At 37.2% G+C, this 17,867-nt stretch overlaps 1 protein-coding gene across 12 annotated transcripts in view; it reads right to left on the bottom strand.

The window, feature by feature from the left end:
• Positions 1 to 17,867, bottom strand: part of DNM3 (dynamin 3) — a 569,179-nt gene that overhangs the window by 456,562 nt on the left and 94,750 nt on the right. For all 12 annotated transcript variants that reach the window (XM_040451682.1, XM_040451678.1, XM_040451685.1 and 9 more), the window contains exon 2: positions 15,288 to 15,361. In XM_040451682.1, coding sequence (XP_040307616.1) covers positions 15,288 to 15,361 — 74 coding nt within the window. The remainder of the gene's footprint in view (positions 1 to 15,287; positions 15,362 to 17,867) is intronic.

The raw sequence follows: 17,867 nt of genomic DNA on the forward strand, positions 1-17,867 counted from the left end.
AACCCAAGTCCTGTTAACTCATCCACCTGGCAGCCAGGCAGCCTCCTCTGTCACCTGAAAATGTCTGAATTTCACATCCCTATAGTAGCTTGAAGGCACCATCAAGATTTTAGCAAATTGGTGTTTTTAACTTGAAAAAAACTGACTCATCTGGTATTCTATATTTCTTTGGGAGCTTCTATAATGGGGAGACATATTACAAAAAGAGAGAGATGTGAAAGAAATAGTTTAAGGTAAACTCTTTCTCTGGGAGATATAAATGTTTAAGGTTTTTTCATCACCTCAGAGCCATAAGCCAATGCCCAAAAATGACCCTGGAAATGTTTTCATGAGCAGTGAAAACTACTGTGATCTCAATGTTGACCATTATCAGAGTAAAAGGTTAGCAAAGTCTTACCTCCACTTCCAGCCATGATAAAGTATCAGGAGTCAGATTTACCCTCCCACATTAAAAAATTAGAAGATAGGACCCAATATATAAAAGAACAGGGTTTCTACATTGAACAACAGGCAATGCAAGACAGTAATTCCTGAGAGAAGGGAAATCAACAAGGTGAGTATTTCAATTGCCTCAAGAAAATGTCAATGTGGCAGCACAGGAAGGGAGAATCCATACAAACCTCAACAGTCTCACTGAAATGGAAGCACAGAATTCAGGGTTCAAGGAAGCCAAGATGTGGTAGGGTCCCCTCCCTTTGGAAAGAAAAAAACCTCAAGGCAACCTGGATATATGCATACGCGACAACATCCCTCATGACCTTGTAACATGAGACCACTTAATCAGACTGCATATTTGTGTGTTACCATATATGGGAGACAAAGAAGTGAAAAATACATAAGAAACTACACCACATGGCGTTCGGGACTCAGTTCTTTGGTTACAAACCCAACTGAGCGGTGCTGGCAGGAATAAAGTTGCTTCCTGGAAAGAAAAGCCTCCATGTCATGACTCTCTGCGAGCATCCTGCTACAAAGGCAGGTAGAATTTATTTTTTTTAATGTTTATTTATTTTGAGAGAGAGAGAGAGAGAGCGAGCCTGAGTGGGGAAGGGGTAGAGAGAGAGGTAGGGAGAGAAAGAGGGAGAAAATCCCAAGCAGGCTCCATGCTCAGCATGGGGCTTGATCTCAAGACCATGAGAGATAATGACCTGAGCTGAAATCAAGAGTTGGGACACTTAACCAAGTCACCCAGGTGCCCCATCAGGTAAAATTTAGTGGAGCAATATTCTTCAAATAATGAAGAAAAAGGGGCTGCACAGAGATAAAGTTCCAGACTAGTGAATGCATGTGAGGAAACTATTAAGGCTGGGAGAAAGAACCACCAGAAAGGACTACTCCAGAGCTCACAAGTTTGGAATAGTTGGCTTCCAAGAAGCCAGAGTGGATACTTAGTAATACCTGGGGCTTCGAGTAGAATCAATAACGAGGTCAAATTTGCCCTGATTTAAAGGCTGCTCTGGAGCCATGCAAATAAATTCCAAAAGCGAACCTCAAAGAGATCAAACTGGATGCCTATTAACTTAATTGCATATCAGAATGAAGGCCAAAATTATTAAGACAAAACCGAGTACAACATAAAATTCACACTGTCCAGTGTTCAGTCAAAATTACTAGGCATGCAAAGAAGCAGGAAAATATGAGCCATAATCAGGAATGATAAAAGTCATTCAGCAGGAACAGACACAAAAACTACAAAGGGGATGGAATTTGCACACAAGAACTTTTTTTTCAACACGGGGACAGTTTTAACATAGTTTATGATTTACTTAAAGTATAATCATTTAGTGATCATTTTGATCCATTTTATCTTCTTATTCCCGAAATTTTCAAGTTGAGGTATAGTTGACACATAATGTTACTTTTCCTGTGCAAAGTATTCTCCAGGACCAACCTCTAAACATTCACTTTCATTATTCTAGATCATTTGGCAATTGCAGTACATATACTTTCCTCAGTCTTATAATCGCTTCACATCCCTCCCATAGTTTTACACTCTGCTATTATACTGTCCCAGAATTATTTAAGGGTGTGGCTCTTCTCACCTATCCGACACTACAGCATCACCCTTTTAGTGTAGGGACTCTGTCTCATATACATCTTTGTACACCCTTCAATAACCTAAAGAAATAGCTTTTATGAGTAGTGAAAAGGCACTCAATAAACTGCTGAATAAGCATTCCTTGCCCGTGTACATTTCTGAACACCCAACTTTAACAATCTTGATAGCATAGATACAAAATAACTGAAAGATTTACTTAAAAGGTTAGCAGTAATTTAGACAAAAAACAATTTAGACATCTCAAGATTATACCTACCTGGTAAATCAAAATAGACCTGAATTATATTTAAGGTCATTGATGTTTATTCTGAAGCCTGCACTAATACTTGGTCAAGGAAAAGTCTACATAGAGCCTAATATGAACACTGGTAGACATGTACACAGAAAAATGAAAACTTAAAATAATACAATGATGAAGAGTCAGATATATCATGTACATGCCAAGAAAACGGGTTTTGATAAGGAATAAAAACAAGAGTAAATAGATATTCAAAATGGAGGGGGGGTGGGGTAGCTCCGTTAGTTAAGCATCTGACTCTTGATTTCAGCTCAGGTCATGATTGTGCCTTAATGAGATCAAGCCCCATGTCAGGCTGTTTACTGACAGCATTGAACCTGCTTAAGATTCTACCTTTCCCTCTCCTTCTGCCCCTCCCCTGCTCATGCACTCTAAATAAATAAATAAAATTACAAAATGGAAATCACAGTTGACATGCCTCAGATTTGAGACCCTCCAAAGGACAGAGGCTCAAATGGCTTTTGACATGCCTTAGAGAGATATGTGCTTCTAAGCCTGAATACTTGTAAAGTATTGCATGACCCCAAATTCCTATATAATGAAACAATAAAAACTGAAGTTAAATGGAAGAAAATTCCATCCATATATCCTCTGTACATATGCAGAGGTTTAAAAAAAAGGGCAGGGTCTCTTTAAATATTAGCCAAAGTAATAGTAACAGGAAGACAGTTGAACGGACATGATGGACAGGACACAAACTGGCAACTTCTCTGTTGTGTGGCACACTGTAGGCATTTAAAATCTATTTAATGAACAGGTGAATGAATGAATGAATGAATGAATGCAAAAACAAAAAGATAAAAATTTACCAAACAAATACACTTTGGGAAAATAATGAAAAGAAATTCTACCAGGCTTGCAGGATATTGTTTTTTGTTTTTTGTTTATTTTTTTAATGTTTATTTACTTTTGAGAGAGACAGAGACAGAGTGGGAGTGGGAGAGGGGCAGAGAGAGAGGGAGACACAGAATCTGAAGCAGGATCCAGGCTCTCAGCTCAGCACACAGCCCAACATGGGGCTCGAACCCACGAACCGTGAGATGATGACCTGAGCCTAAGTCGGATGCTTAACTGAATGAGCCACTCAGGCACTCCAGGATATTGTTAATATTAAACTAACATGATCACTTTAAAAGTACTTAATGTGAATTTAGCTCACTTTGCAAAGTAAACACCTTCAGTTAGTACAAAACCATCTTGTAAATCAGCAGAGTAGCTCAGTGATGGTCTACTGTATGCCATTCACGCAACAGAACCACCGATTTCTTAAATTTGTGGACAATGTCATTCAGTGAGATAATTCATTGTGCCCTGCTGGACTAGTGGCTGCTGAAGTGAATGTTTCACAGAAAGAAGAGTGCAGGCTGTGGCAGTAGGGAAGACTGAGCATGACACATGGAGGAGGAGAAGGCCAAGAAAATGATTTCCAGACTATTACGACTCACCCAACAAATGCAAATGCAGGGGACATCTGTGATCTACAGTTTCCATTGTTAGAAGCTCAAGGGGAAACAATGAGAGTGGGAAGAGGTAGGTAAACAGTAATTCTTAGTTGACTAGAGTCATGGGTATGATATAAAATACGTCTACTCATTTTCTTACAATAAAAATCACATCTCCTCTCAGATTTAAACAGATATTAACAACTACACAGTGTATCTTTTAGTCTTCTTAATCTCAATTATTTCAAGACAACCCAGTTTTTAAAAACTGGGAGTACGATGGGGCATAAAAAGAAAGAGAAGTTCCAAAATGAAGGAACTTGTCTCCCTTCCATCCATCCTCTTTAAGCAAACATCATAGTCTAAGGTCAGATAACTATAATTTCTGGCTAGGAAATGAGGCTGAGAAAAGCCTCAATGCCTTCTTTTAAAATGGAATAGAGACAAAGAGACCTAAAGAATTGGAAAATAAATGGCAAATTATTGACAACTCAAAAGTCATCTTAACCTCACGATCAAGAATGGAATTTTATTGAAATATATATTTCTTCATTTCCTTTCAGGAGAAATATAATACCTTTAATTTAGTCATTTCCTTCCTAAATGGAAACATATGTAGCATTAAAGGGCAGCCATCTACCTGTGAAGAAATAAAATTTAAGTCAAGTTTGCTTAGAATAGCTTTTTGACTTCTCTCAAAATTTTGAGAGTTGAACTAAAATTGCTGTGGACTTCATAATGGAAGATACATAACTGAAAACTAGAACTTCTAAGTCTATTAATCAATGTGTAGCCAATATTTAAGCTAAGAAAAAAGGACAACAAAAGAAAAAGGGTAAAAATGGTTTTAGAGTGTTGTCAGCAAAAATAAGAAAAAACAGGGCGGGAGCGGGGGGAGGGGAGGGGAGAAAAATGAAAACCCAGTAATTCACAGTGGAATCCCAATACCCAAGCATAAAATGAAGACAGTTAAATTTCTTGAGTTATACAAATATTTAAAAGAGCAGTGATCTGGAAAACACAACCAAACCAGATTTAAAGTAGGTCTGAATGAAAGTGCACAAAGGACCGTTTTCCTCCCTCATAAATAAGGTTTATAAGAATCCTGAAAGAGAGCCATTTGACCTCTCCATGAAATAGATTACAAATGTGAGAATATGTGTACTAAGTCTTGTCGTAATATATGTATAGAGTCTCTACATGTCTATCCATTTAACAAGAATGTTATTCTACCTACAACCATTAGGAGTTCATTTATTTATTACATTGTGTCCAACATTCATGGAATAATAACTCAAAGCACCCCCCAGAAAAACAAACCCTTTAATCCCTTCTATGCCAGTGATCCTCAAACATCTTAGAAAAACCAACATCCCCACTGTCCAATACCCTAATATATTCTAATGTATTTTTGATAGTTATATTTTCCGGAATTAACACTGGATGCTTGATAACTGTGACAGTCCAAGGGGTCAATGGGACTTCCTGGGCTTATCAAGAAATCAAGGAAGACCCCAGCTGCAAGGGTTGAGTGGATATGCTCTGCTGTTACAGAGATTTCACTTGGATGTTTTTTTTTCTCTATATATTTATGCCTGGAAAGTAAGTGAGTTATGCAACAACAAAATTAAATGTTATTAGAATCTCAACCTCTGACAGTCTATGAAAATCCTGAGATACACATATATCAAATTATGACATCGTACACCTTAAACTTACACAATGTTATATGTCAATTATATCTAAATAAATCTGGAAAGAAAATATCCTTGGGCCCTTCAAATACCAGAGCCAAATACACTGGTGTCTGAGCTAGATGCCCTGGCAGCAGGAAAATACCCGTCAGCAGTGAATGAGTGCCTGTTATGTTCAAAGCACTGCACTTAGACCTGTCTAAAGACTCTATGACCAAACATTTAGACAATTTAAAAAATAATAATAGGTAATACCTAAAAAAAGAGGCTATTAAAGGGAAGAAGGAAAGGTAGTTAGGAAAAGAAAAGACCAGTGAAAGAATTAGATGAAACTGTTATGAATGTTTCCCAAAGTGTTTATCAAAGACCAACAGCTTACAGAAGAACTTGACAGTAGTTCTTTAAAATGCATCCCACTGCTTTGCTCCAGACCTACTGAATCAAAACTTCTAAGGAAGTTTCCAGAAATCCTTAGGAATCTTATGCACATTAAAATTTAAAAATAGCTATATTCAAGGGACTTTCAACTATGAATCTGCACTTTATATGGTAACTTGCATTTTATAAGGAAGGAAATAGGGAACCAGCAATGGAGCAGAACGAGGTCAAAGCTGTAGTTAAGAAAGAATGTTTTCAGAACCACATTTGTTTTTACATGAGGTTAACTTGTTACAATGAAAAAAAAATAAACATTTAATCCTCTGCAAAAACAGACTATCTTATTCTAAAATATCAATTCAAATCAAATTCAGATATTTAAATATAAAATGAATGAGACATAGCTTTAAAATATTTTCAATGTTGTTATTCAAAAAAATACTTGAGTGTATCAGTCTAATTTATGAAGCGAGAAAACAGGTCCTGAGGCACTGTACGTATAGCAGGACTCAAAGTCTAAGTAATCTGTAAAATCCTTCAAAAGCTCACCTGTGAGAAGGTGACATTTCTCTCTAGAATGAACTATTCCCTGACTCTTGTGGTAGGAGGCAATACCCTTTGGCTCAGTTCCACCTAGACTCACAGTGCTGTTCGAGTGGCCCTGGAGAGGGGCTTCGGGGTAGAGCCCTCACTTAGAACATGGGGATCTGTGCCTGCTGCTTCTCAGGCCTGCTGCCTGAACTTTGTGTCTCCACCTCATCCTGTTAGTCATCTGGTGTCTCAGAAACAAGTTCTCTGGCTTCTGTTACTGAACATCTTTATTAAAACGGACACTTAAAGCAATTCCAAGTTCCCCCAAAAAACTGAATAGTAATAATTCTCTAATAAATTATAAGTCATATGCAATTTTTGAAACACAGACATGTTACATTATGCAGTAAATGTAATACAAAGGTGGCAAATCAAATTTTGATGAATTAGGAATATATTTGACATGCATCAAAGGAGGAAATACCAAGGAAATCTTTCACAAAAGAATATTTCTGTAATTTGAACAATTAACTTTAATTTAACCATTTTGAAAGTTCTAATTTGTAGTATCTTTCTTTCTTATACCAATGTCATTGAAATAAAGGAGTATGAAGCAATATAATGGCATTTAGAGAAGCATTTTAACATAAAAAAGTTCTCCAAATGACAAAACCACTTATCTTTAACCATGACCTACAGGCTTTACTTTTGTAAATCCTTAACAGTAACTTTTAATACAAAGAGTGACGGATTCTACTGTCTTAAAAACCCACCCCTCCTGAAGGAAGTATATCAAACTCCAAATGGATCATTTCTCTTTTTTAAGTAATTTTTTAATGTTTATTTATGTATTTTTTGAGAGAGAGAGCCTGAGTGGAGGAGGGGCAGAGAGAGAGAGGGACAGAGAATCCCAAGCAGGTTACACACTCAGCGCAGAGCCCAATACAGGGCCTGATTTCACGACCCTGAGATCATGACCTGAGCCTAAATCAAGAGTCAGACGCTTAACCAACTGAGCCACCCAGATACCCCCAAGTGGATCATTTCTTAAAGCAGTGACGGGGCGCCTGGGTGGCGCAGTCGGTTAAGCGTCCGACTTCAGCCAGGTCACGATCTCGCGGTCCGTGAGTTCGAGCCCCGCGTCGGGCTCTGGGCTGATGGCTCAGAGCCTGGAGCCTGTTTCTGATTCTGTGTCTCCCTCTCTCTCTGCCCCTCCCCCGTTCATGCTCTGTCTCTCTCTGTCCCAAAAATAAATAAAACGTTGAAAAAAAAAAAAAGCAGTGACACTTTCAACACACTCAGCAGACCATCAAAAATATTATATTCAGACACATTTGTTTTCTCAGTTTGACATGTCATTAAACCAGTGAACAGCAAGACTCATTATTGAAAAGAAAGAAACCAGTGGCATGCTGGTAAATGTTTAACAATAGCTGGCACCCTAAGTAGGAAAAAGTCTTGATTCATAGCATTTGCCAATTTCCGTAGTGTAAGTACTCCTACCATGACCAACTTCAGGTTACTATCATGATGTCACCTAATACAGAAATGAAAAGAGAGAGTTGTATAATCAGATCTCAGGAGCTGGCAAAAGTCAGTTTCAGCATGGCACTGGAAATGTCCACAGGCATTGAAAACTGTCCCCTTGTCTTAGCAAGACCCCCTACCTACTCGCTTGCCCTTGACACCCCAGTCCTTACCCAACACTTCATCAGTGCTTTGTCCAGCTCTTGTCCCCCCAAGCCAAACCTTCAGAAATCCCTCTCTCTAAATCCAAACTATCAAGACCTTATCACTTAAAAATGTTATCTTTGTTAATAAAACAGAGATGGTAGTTTTTTCTCACCTTCCTCACAACACTGTGTGATTTCTTAGAATGCTCTCCTGTACTATGTACTAAATTTCCCAAAACAAATTACACAGAATAAGGCTTAGGGTCTGTAACTAACTTTTTGGCTTTGTTTAGCAACTAATACGTAGCAGGTGGAGACAAGCAGTCAAATGTTAGTAAATGAGCATCATGTTGCAAAGTAAATGATAATTATGAGTTAATCAAATAATTATGTATTTACTATTCACATATTTATGCTTCCTTACATAAAAAATAGCCCAATACAAATATAAAGTGTATCCTGTAATTATAAAGGAAGCGGCTCAAGGGGCACCTAGCTGGCTCAGTTGGTAGAGCATGTGACTCTTGATCTGGGGGTCATGAGTTCTAGCCCCATGTTGAGCATACAGTTTACTTAATAAAAAATAAAGCAAACAGTTCAAGTTTCCTATTTTTAAAATGCAATATTATTAGTGTCAGAAAGACATTAGTAACAATCCCTACTCCTACCAACAGTGTGGCCTCTGACAAATCGCTTAACTTTGCTGGGACTCTTTTTCTAAAATGGGAATCATAGGGGCGCCTGGGTGGCTCAGTTGGTTGAGCGTCCGACTTCAGCTCAGGTCATGATCTCACAGTTCGTGGGTTCGAGCCCCATGTCGGGCTCTGTGCTGACAGCTCAGAGCCTGGAGCCTGCTTTGGATTCTGTGTCTCCTCTCTCTACCCCTCCCCTGCTAATGCTCTGTCTTTCTCTGTCTCAAAAAACAAATAAACATTAAATAATAATAATAATAATAAATAAAATGGGAATCATAACATCTATCTCAGAAGATTCTTACATGATAATAACTAACGCTCAAAACATGGCAACCACTAAGTGTTATAGCTTTCTAAATAGTAACTGTCTAGGGTTTAGCTACACTTTTATAATAGTTTCTTAGAATTACAGCAGGAAAATCTCTGCATTGGAATAGGAAGTATCCACATGATTTTGAATACCCCCTGTGTGCTCTGATATCCCATGCCTCAGGACCCAGTGCAACCACAGCCTCAGGTCTACCTCTCCCAGGCTCATACTGCCCACAGCTGCTGCCTCTGAACCCCTGAGTCTAAGACACATTCCTTTGTAAAAAAGCTAGGCTAGCAGTCCTCCTTAATTGGAAACAGAGACAAAAATGCATCACTGGGTTTTTAAGAGTTTCAAAGCCTAGTAGAAAAAAATCAAAAGAGACAGAAAAAGAGTTACTCAATTGATTTTGATTTTTTTTTTTAACGTTTATTTATTTTTGAGACAGAGAGAGACAGAGCATGAACAGGGGAGGGTCAGAGAGAGAAAGACACGGAATCTGAAACAGGCTCCAGTCCCTGAGCTGTCAGCACAGAGCCCAACGCAGGGCTCGAACTCACGGACCACGAGATCATGACCTGAGCCAAAGTCGGACACTTAACCAACTAAGCCACCCACGTGCCCCATTTACTCAATTGATTTTATGCTGACCAGTACAGATTTCATTTGATAACCTGACGATAGATATATGTATATATAAATAAATGTAAATAACCTAAGATAAATTGGTGAAATTACTTTAATAGTACCATAAAAGAATAAGTTACTATAATCAAATGTATCTTAGGAATGCAAGAATCTTAAATGCTTAAATAAGAAATCTATAAATGAATATATCAAAGAGTTTTTTAAATGATTATATCAATAAATGCCAAAATGTCACTCATTAAAATTATATGTCTACCTATTAGGTTTTAAAATATTTTTAAAACTAGGAATAAGGGGCCTCTGGATGGCCCAGTTGGTTGAGCATCTGACTCTTGATTTCAGCTCAGGTCATGATCTCTCACAGTTTATGAGATTGAGCCCCATGCCGGCTCTGCACTAAAGTGCTGAGCCTGCTTGGGATTCTCTCTCTCTCTCTCTGCCCTTCTGAAAATAAATAAATAAACATTTTTAAACATTAGGAATAAAATAGCTCTTTACCAGGAAAAACAAATAGTAAATAGTATATGCATAATTTAACACAAGACACACACCACTGGGAGCAAAACATGGTTCTGGAGTTCCTGGTTAATGTGGTCAGACATTAAAGAGAAATAGCAGACATATTAATGAAAATGAGAACAAAAAAATGATCATTATTAGCAAATATCTTATCTCCTTTTGGAAAAAATAAAGTCATCACACGAGGAATCTCACAACTCTACCACTACAAGTACAGACTTACTACTAGTTTCTCCCATAGTTTCTTCTTCCCATGTGGTTGCAATAGAAAAGGTATCCCTTCATCCTCCTCATGAGTAAAAGAATTATCTCAACCCAGTAACCAATCCCTGAGTCACTCTATTATTTCATTGTCTTACATTCAGGGGCACCTACTTTAAGGCCCTAATCCTACTATCATGTTCCTTCAAGGCACCGGGCTCACAAGACCCTACCCAAGCAACTGTTTCAGCAATGCTGTCTCTCTTTACCCCATTTTCTCCCCATTACCTCCTCTCTCCACCCCAGCCCTACTGGCATCCTTGTTAAACTTCAACCACACAAGTAGCTCCTATCTTAGAATCTTCTAACTTCCCTCTGCCTACATAAACATCGGCATGGATTGAATGCTCACTTTCTTCATCATCTAACATTCTATGGCGTTGAGTTTTTTTATTTTGTTTTGTTTTGTTTTTCAGGTGGTTGTTGGTTTCTCCCCAGCTAGAACGTAAGCTCCATGTTGCCAGGGTTATTTGCCTGATAGACAGGAGTCATTCAATAAGCACTGAATGAATGAATGAATGAATGAATGAAACTATCAAGATAAAGTAGTATTTATGGGGGCACCTGGGTAGCTCAGTCAGTTAAGCATCCGACTCTTGATTTGGGCTCAGGTCATGACCTCATGGTTTGTGAGACCAAGCCCTGCACTGGGCTCTGTGCTGATAGAATGAAGCCCGCTTGGGATTCCCTCTCTCTGTCCCTTCCCTGCTCATACACATTCTCTTTCTCTCTCTCAAAAATAAATCAACTTAAAAAAACAGTAAGTAATACTTATAGAACTGATCCCAATTAAGAGCCAAAGGCACAAGTAAATTACAGCAGTGGCATCTATCCCAGCTTGCTTCTTTCAGCCATTGTTAGCCCCCATCAACCCAAGCCTATAGTCATACGTGGGATTCCCCTATGAACAATTCACTTAGAGTGGAAAAAAAAAATAAGCAGAGTTCTTAGCTGGCATCAGCTAGAATATAGTGTTGCAATATAAAAACCCCAATTTGGGATTCATGAGTGATTGTGAAAACAGCAGGTTTTCCCTAAGGGAAGAATTTCTAGTCTACTTTGCATGAAAAGAGAGGTGGTGTGTGAAGTATGATCCTCACTAACTAATGACAGAATGGTCAGGGGCTTAGAAGTGACAAGATTGGGAGACTGTTAACAAAAAGGTATAAGGAAAAAGCATGTGAGGTACCTTCTCAAAAAAGCTCAACATGTAAGTACTCACCCAAAAATACCCAGTGCAAAGGAGATTATCTATTTTCTCAGCTATCTCAGTATTTGCATGGTAAGCATTTATTGAAAAAAAATTAAGAAATTCTATATATAACTAAATAACTATATATATAACTATATATATAGATATAGATATATAGATAGTTATATAGATCTATATATAACTATAGATCTACATATCTATATAACTATATATAACTATATATCATATATATATAACTAAAATACACAAGAGAATCAATTAAAAATATTTAATGTCAGGGCACCTGGGTGACTCAGTCCATTAAGCCACTGACTCTTGGTTTAGGCTCAGGTCACGATCTCATGGTTCATGAGTTTGAGCCCCACCTCAGGCTCTGCGCTGATGGCATGGAGACTGCTTGGAATTCTCTCTCTCCTTCTCTCTCTCTGCCCCTCCCCTACTCTCTCTCTCCTCTCTTTCAAAATAAATAAATAAAATTAAAAAAATACTTTAATGTCAAATGTAGAGTAAAATGGTTAATTTAAAAATTAAAAGTAAAAATAGCAGCATTAACATAATCTGCAATGAGAGATTAGAAAATATAATGTAGGGGCATTTGAGTGGCTCAGTCAGTTAAGTGTCTTGACTGTAGCTCAGGTCATGATCTCACAGTTTGTGAGTTCAAGCCCCATATCAGGCTCCACACACTGACAATATGGAACCTGCTTGGGATTCTCTCTCTCCCTCTCTCTCTCTGCCCCTCCCCAGCATGCAGACTCTCTTTCTCTCTCTCTCAAAATAAATAAATAAATATTTAAAAAAAGAAAAGAAAAGAAAATGGGGGGGGGGAACCCTACTCAAATGACAAGAACAAAATGAACTAAATATGAATACCCTAACTAGAAATGCACGGATGCTATATAAAGATAATCAAGAATTTTACTAAGGAAAAAGAATATTTGAGCAAATGAAAGGATATAGCATGATCTCTGGACTAGAAAAAAAGTGAATATTTTAAAGATATCAATTATTCTTTATGAATCTATAGGTTTAAAATAATTTTAGTGGCAATAGCTTTGTCTTTATAAAATTATCCTAAATTTTGCCAAATAGAAAAGAGCCCCTAAATAAAAATAGGTAATGGCAGAAGACTACAAACATGACAGATGGATATTAAAGCAAATTATAAATCCACAAAAGTAAAACACTGTGTTATTGGCACAATAAAACAGAAAAGATCTTCATAAATAGATTGCAGTAGGAATGTGATAGAAGATAAAGGAGACTGAAAAAAATAGTTCAGTATACATGAAAATAAATTTCAGATAAAAAGAGAACTAAATGTTAAAGATAATTTTACATATGAAAAGGAATAAAAGTGTGCTAAGTATTTACTTTTTGTGAAAGATACATGTATAGATTGTACAACCATAAATAATAAAACTTCAATACGTCAAAAATTTTATAACAGAATTTAAATCACCAGAAGAACAGGGACTTTGTCCTAGTTACTGCCATATCTCAGAGCTTAGAATAGTGGCTGATGTATTTTAGATTTGTAAGTAACTTACTTTTATCAAATGATAGCATGTAAGTCCATTCCTTTGGATCAAACTTAGTACAGACTTTTTTTATATTAAAAAATGGTTAAAAATATCTACAATTTCTACCCTCAAAAAAGTCATCTGGGATTTTTATAGGGATCGCATCAAGTCAGTAGGTCAGCTTGGGAAGCACGGTCATCTCAACATTGCTAAGTCTTCCAATGAATGAACACGGGATGCTTGTCCAATTATTTAGATACTCTATAGTCTCTTTCAACAATGTTCCATAGCTTTGAGAGTACAAATTTCACACTTCCTTTGTTAAATTTATTCCTAAGAGTGTATTATTTTTGATGCCATTATAAATGAAATCATTCTCTTAATTTCATGTTTTGAATGTGCATGACAAGTTTATAGAAATACAATTGATTTGTGTACATTGATCTTGTATCCTGCAACCATGCTGAACTCGTTTACTAGTTCTAATAGTTTTTTGGTGGATTCTTTAGGAATTTCTACATATTTTATCATATCCTCTATGAATAGAGATCATTCTACTCGTTCCAATATGGATGGGTTTTTTTTCTTTCTTTCTCTTGCCCAACTGCCCTAGCTAGAACCTCCAGCACAATGCTGAACTGAAGTGGCAAGAATAGATATCTCTGCCTTGTTCCTAATCTTAAAAGGAAAGCACGCAGTCTTTCACCATTAAATATGATGTTAGCTGTGGGCTTTATAGTCTATGACCTTTATCAGGTTAAGGAAGTTCTCTTCTATTACTATTTTGTTGAGTGTTTTTATAATGATGGGATGTTGGACTTTTTCAAATGCCTTTTCTGAATCTGTTGAGATGATCCTGTGATTTCCCGTTTTTAATTCTACTGATATGATACATTACATTAATTGCTTTTTAGATGTTAAACCAATCTTGCATTGCTGAGATAAAACAAGCTGATTCTACAATTCATACAGAATTTCAAGGGACCCAGGGTAGCCAAAACAATCTTGAAAAAGAACAAAACAGGACTCACATTTCTCAATTTTAAAACTTACTACAAAACAACGGTAATTATGACAGTGCAATACTGGCACAAATACAGAAATACAGATCCGTTGAATTGAATTGAGAGTCCCAAAATAAACATATGTTTATGGCCAACTGATTTTTGATAAGAGTGTCAAAACCATACAAATGATGCTAGGACAAACTGGCTATTCGCATGCAAAAAATGAAGTTGAACCCTTTCCTCATACCATATATAAAAATTAAGTCAAAATGGATCAAAGACCTAAACGTTAGAGGAAAACTATAAAATTCTTAGAAGAAAACATAGGGGTAAAACTTCATAACTTTGGTTTTTGCAATTTATGAGGTGTGGTTTTTATGAGTACTTTCAAAGAAATTGGTAAGAAAAGTAGTAAAATCCTCAAGAAGAAATAGGGAAAGATAAAAATGCCAATTCATAAAAGAAATATAAACACCAAATAACACAAAAAAAATCTAACATCACCAGTTGCTAAGAAATAAGAATGAAAACAAAGCTCATTTACCTACCAAATTATCATGGTGTTAAGGAGTGGGGGAAGCATAGCACATTAGACGTAGATATAGATACACATACACTTGTACATATGAATACAGACATTAGATGGATGTTGAATTGTTACTTTAAAAAATTCCCAAACACACACACTTGTGGAAGAAAGTAAACCAGTAAAGTATTAGTAGTTAAACTGTATTATAAAATTATATAAATAAAAATTATATATGTACATATATATAATTACATATACATTATTTTCTTGGCATAAAAAATAGTAGGTGTTTTAAAAGCCTACACACAAATAGATTTTCCTTGTGATGTAATGAAAGGAATTAAAGGAACAATGGAGAAGAGAGCATTTGGAGAGAAATGCAGGCCACTACCCAGAGCAGAGGGTTCACAAAAACATTTCTGTTGCTACAACCCAACACCCAGGAATGGAGGCAACAGGTACTACAGCAATGTGCTCACTCATGTGGCAAACATCCTTATTTATTACCTGCTTTGGAAGTAACAAGCTGCAGCACAAGAGGCCGTCTGGTTACAATGCCCGACCCTCGAGGGAGAAAGTCCCTAAAAAAAAAAAAAAAAAAAAAAAAAGAGAGAGAGAGAGAGAGAGAGAGAAAGAAAGAAAGAAAGAAAGAAAGAAAAGAAATAAATTAAGGCATTTTACATAATTCTGATTACCTACAAATTTATAAGTCAAGTTCCACAGTAATTCCCCTAATTCCCAACCTGTCAGTGCATCACATGTCCAAAGAATGCTAGGCCCACTTTATAAAAGAATCATGTGCAATGTAAAAAAAAGGAAAAAAGGAAGGGGAAGGCCCCTTATATTGAATATTAATCCAGGTGTATTATCATAATGACCTCACTAGAATATGTCACTCATTCATTTAGCTGTAATCAATAAAAGTTTACATTAAATTACTTTGTATTTTCATTTCACATTCATTTTCAGAGAGTCAGTATTTATAAAAACATGTGATACAGAAAACTCCTTTTGGTAATTAAAAAATTCAGTGAGGCAACTGGGTGGCTCAGTCACAGAAGTGTCTGACTCTTGATCTCAGCTCAGGTAATGACCTCACAGTTCATGAGATAGACCCTCACCTTGGGCTCTACACTAACAGCTGGGAGTCTGCTTGGGATTATCTCTTTCTCTCAGTGCCTCATTCACTCTCACTCTCACCTGCACAGGCGTGTACACACTTTGTCTCTCTCTCAAAACAAATAAATTTTTATTTATTTATTTATTTATTTTTATTTATATATGAAATTTATTGTCAAATTGGTTTCCATACAACACCCAGTGCTCATCCCAAAAGGTGCCCTCCTCAATACCCATCACCCACCCTCTCCTCCCTCCCACCCCCCATCAACCCTCAGTTTGCTCTCAGTTCTCAACAGTCTCTTATGCTTTGGCTCTCTCCCACTCTAACCTCTTTTTTTTTTTTTTTTCTTCCCCTCCCCCATGCGTTCCTGTCAAGTTTCTCAGGATCCACATAAGAGTGAAACCATATGGTATCTGTCTTTCTCTGTATGGCTTATTTCACTTAGCATCACACTCTCCAGTTCCATCCACGTTGCTACAAAAGGCCATATTTCATTTTTTCTCATTGCCACGTAGTATTCCATAGTGTATATAAACCACAATTTCTTTATCCATTCATCAGTTGATGGACATTTAGGCTCTTTCCATAATTTGGCTATTGTTGAGAGTGCTGCTATGAACATTGGGGTACAAGTGCCCCTATGCATCAGTACTCCTGTGTCCCTTGGATAAATTCCTAGCAGTGCTATTGCTGGGTCATAGGGTAGGTCTATTTTTAATTTTCTGAGGAACCTCCACACTGCTTTCCAGAGTGGCTGCACCAATTTGCATTCCCACCAACAGTGCAAGAGGGTTCCCGTTTCTCCACATCCTCTCCAGCATCTATAGTCTCCTGATTTGTTCATTTTGGCCACTCTGACTGGCGTGAGGTGATATCTGAGTGTGGTTTTGATTTGTATTTCCCTGATAAGGAGCGACGCTGAACATCTTTTCATGTGACTGTTGGCCATCCGGATGTCTTCTTTAGAGAAGTGTCTATTCATGTTTTCTGCCCATTTCTTCACTGGGTTATTTGCTTTTCGGGTGTGGAGTTTGGTGAGCTCTTTATAGATTTTGGAGACTAGCCCTTTGTCCGATATGTCATTTGCAAATATCTTTTCCCATTCCGTTGGTTGCCTTTTAGTTTTGTTGGTTGTTTCCTTTGCTGTGCAGAAGCTTTTTATCTTCATAAGGTCCCAGTAATTCACTTTTGCTTTTAATTCCCTTGCCTTTGGGGATGTGTCGAGTAAGAGATTGCTACGGCTGAGGTCAGAGAGGTCTTTTCCTGCTTTCTCCTCTAAGGTTTTGATGGTTTCCTGTCTCACATTCAGGTCCTTTATCCATTTTGAGTTTATTTTTGTGAATGGTGTGAGAAAGTGGTCTAGTTTCAACCTTCTGCATGTTGCTGTCCAGTTCTCCCAGCACCATTTGTTAAAGAGACTGTCTTTTTTCCATTGGATGTTCTTTCCTGCTTTGTCAAAGATGAGTTGGGCATACGTTTGTGGGTCTAGTTGTGGGGTTTCTATTCTATTCCATTGGTCTATGTGTCTGTTTTTGTGCCAATACCATACTGTCTTGATGATGACAGCTTTGTAGTAGAGGCTAAAGTCTGGGATTGTGATGCCTCCTGCTTTGGTCTTCTTCTTCAAAATTACTTTGGCTATTCGGGGCCTTTTGTGGTTCCATATGAATTTTAGGATTGCTTGTTCTAGTTTCGAGAAGAATGCTGGTGCAATTTTGATTGGGATTGCATTGAATGTGTAGATAGCTTTGGGTAGTATTGACATTTTGACAATATTTATTCTTCCAATCCATGAGCAGGGAATGTCTTTCCATTTCTTTAAATCTTCTTCAATTACCTTCATAAGCTTTCTATAGTTTTCAGCATACAGATCCTTTACATCTTTGGTTAGATTTATTCCTAGGTATTTTATGCTTCTTGGTGCAATTGTGAATGGGATCAGTTTCCTTATTTGTCTTTCTGTT

The sequence above is a fragment of the Herpailurus yagouaroundi genome, unplaced genomic scaffold (assembly GCF_014898765.1).
Source record: "Herpailurus yagouaroundi ecotype Mexico unplaced genomic scaffold, PumYag 205, whole genome shotgun sequence".
In the NCBI taxonomy this organism is placed as follows: domain Eukaryota; kingdom Metazoa; phylum Chordata; class Mammalia; order Carnivora; family Felidae; genus Herpailurus; species Herpailurus yagouaroundi.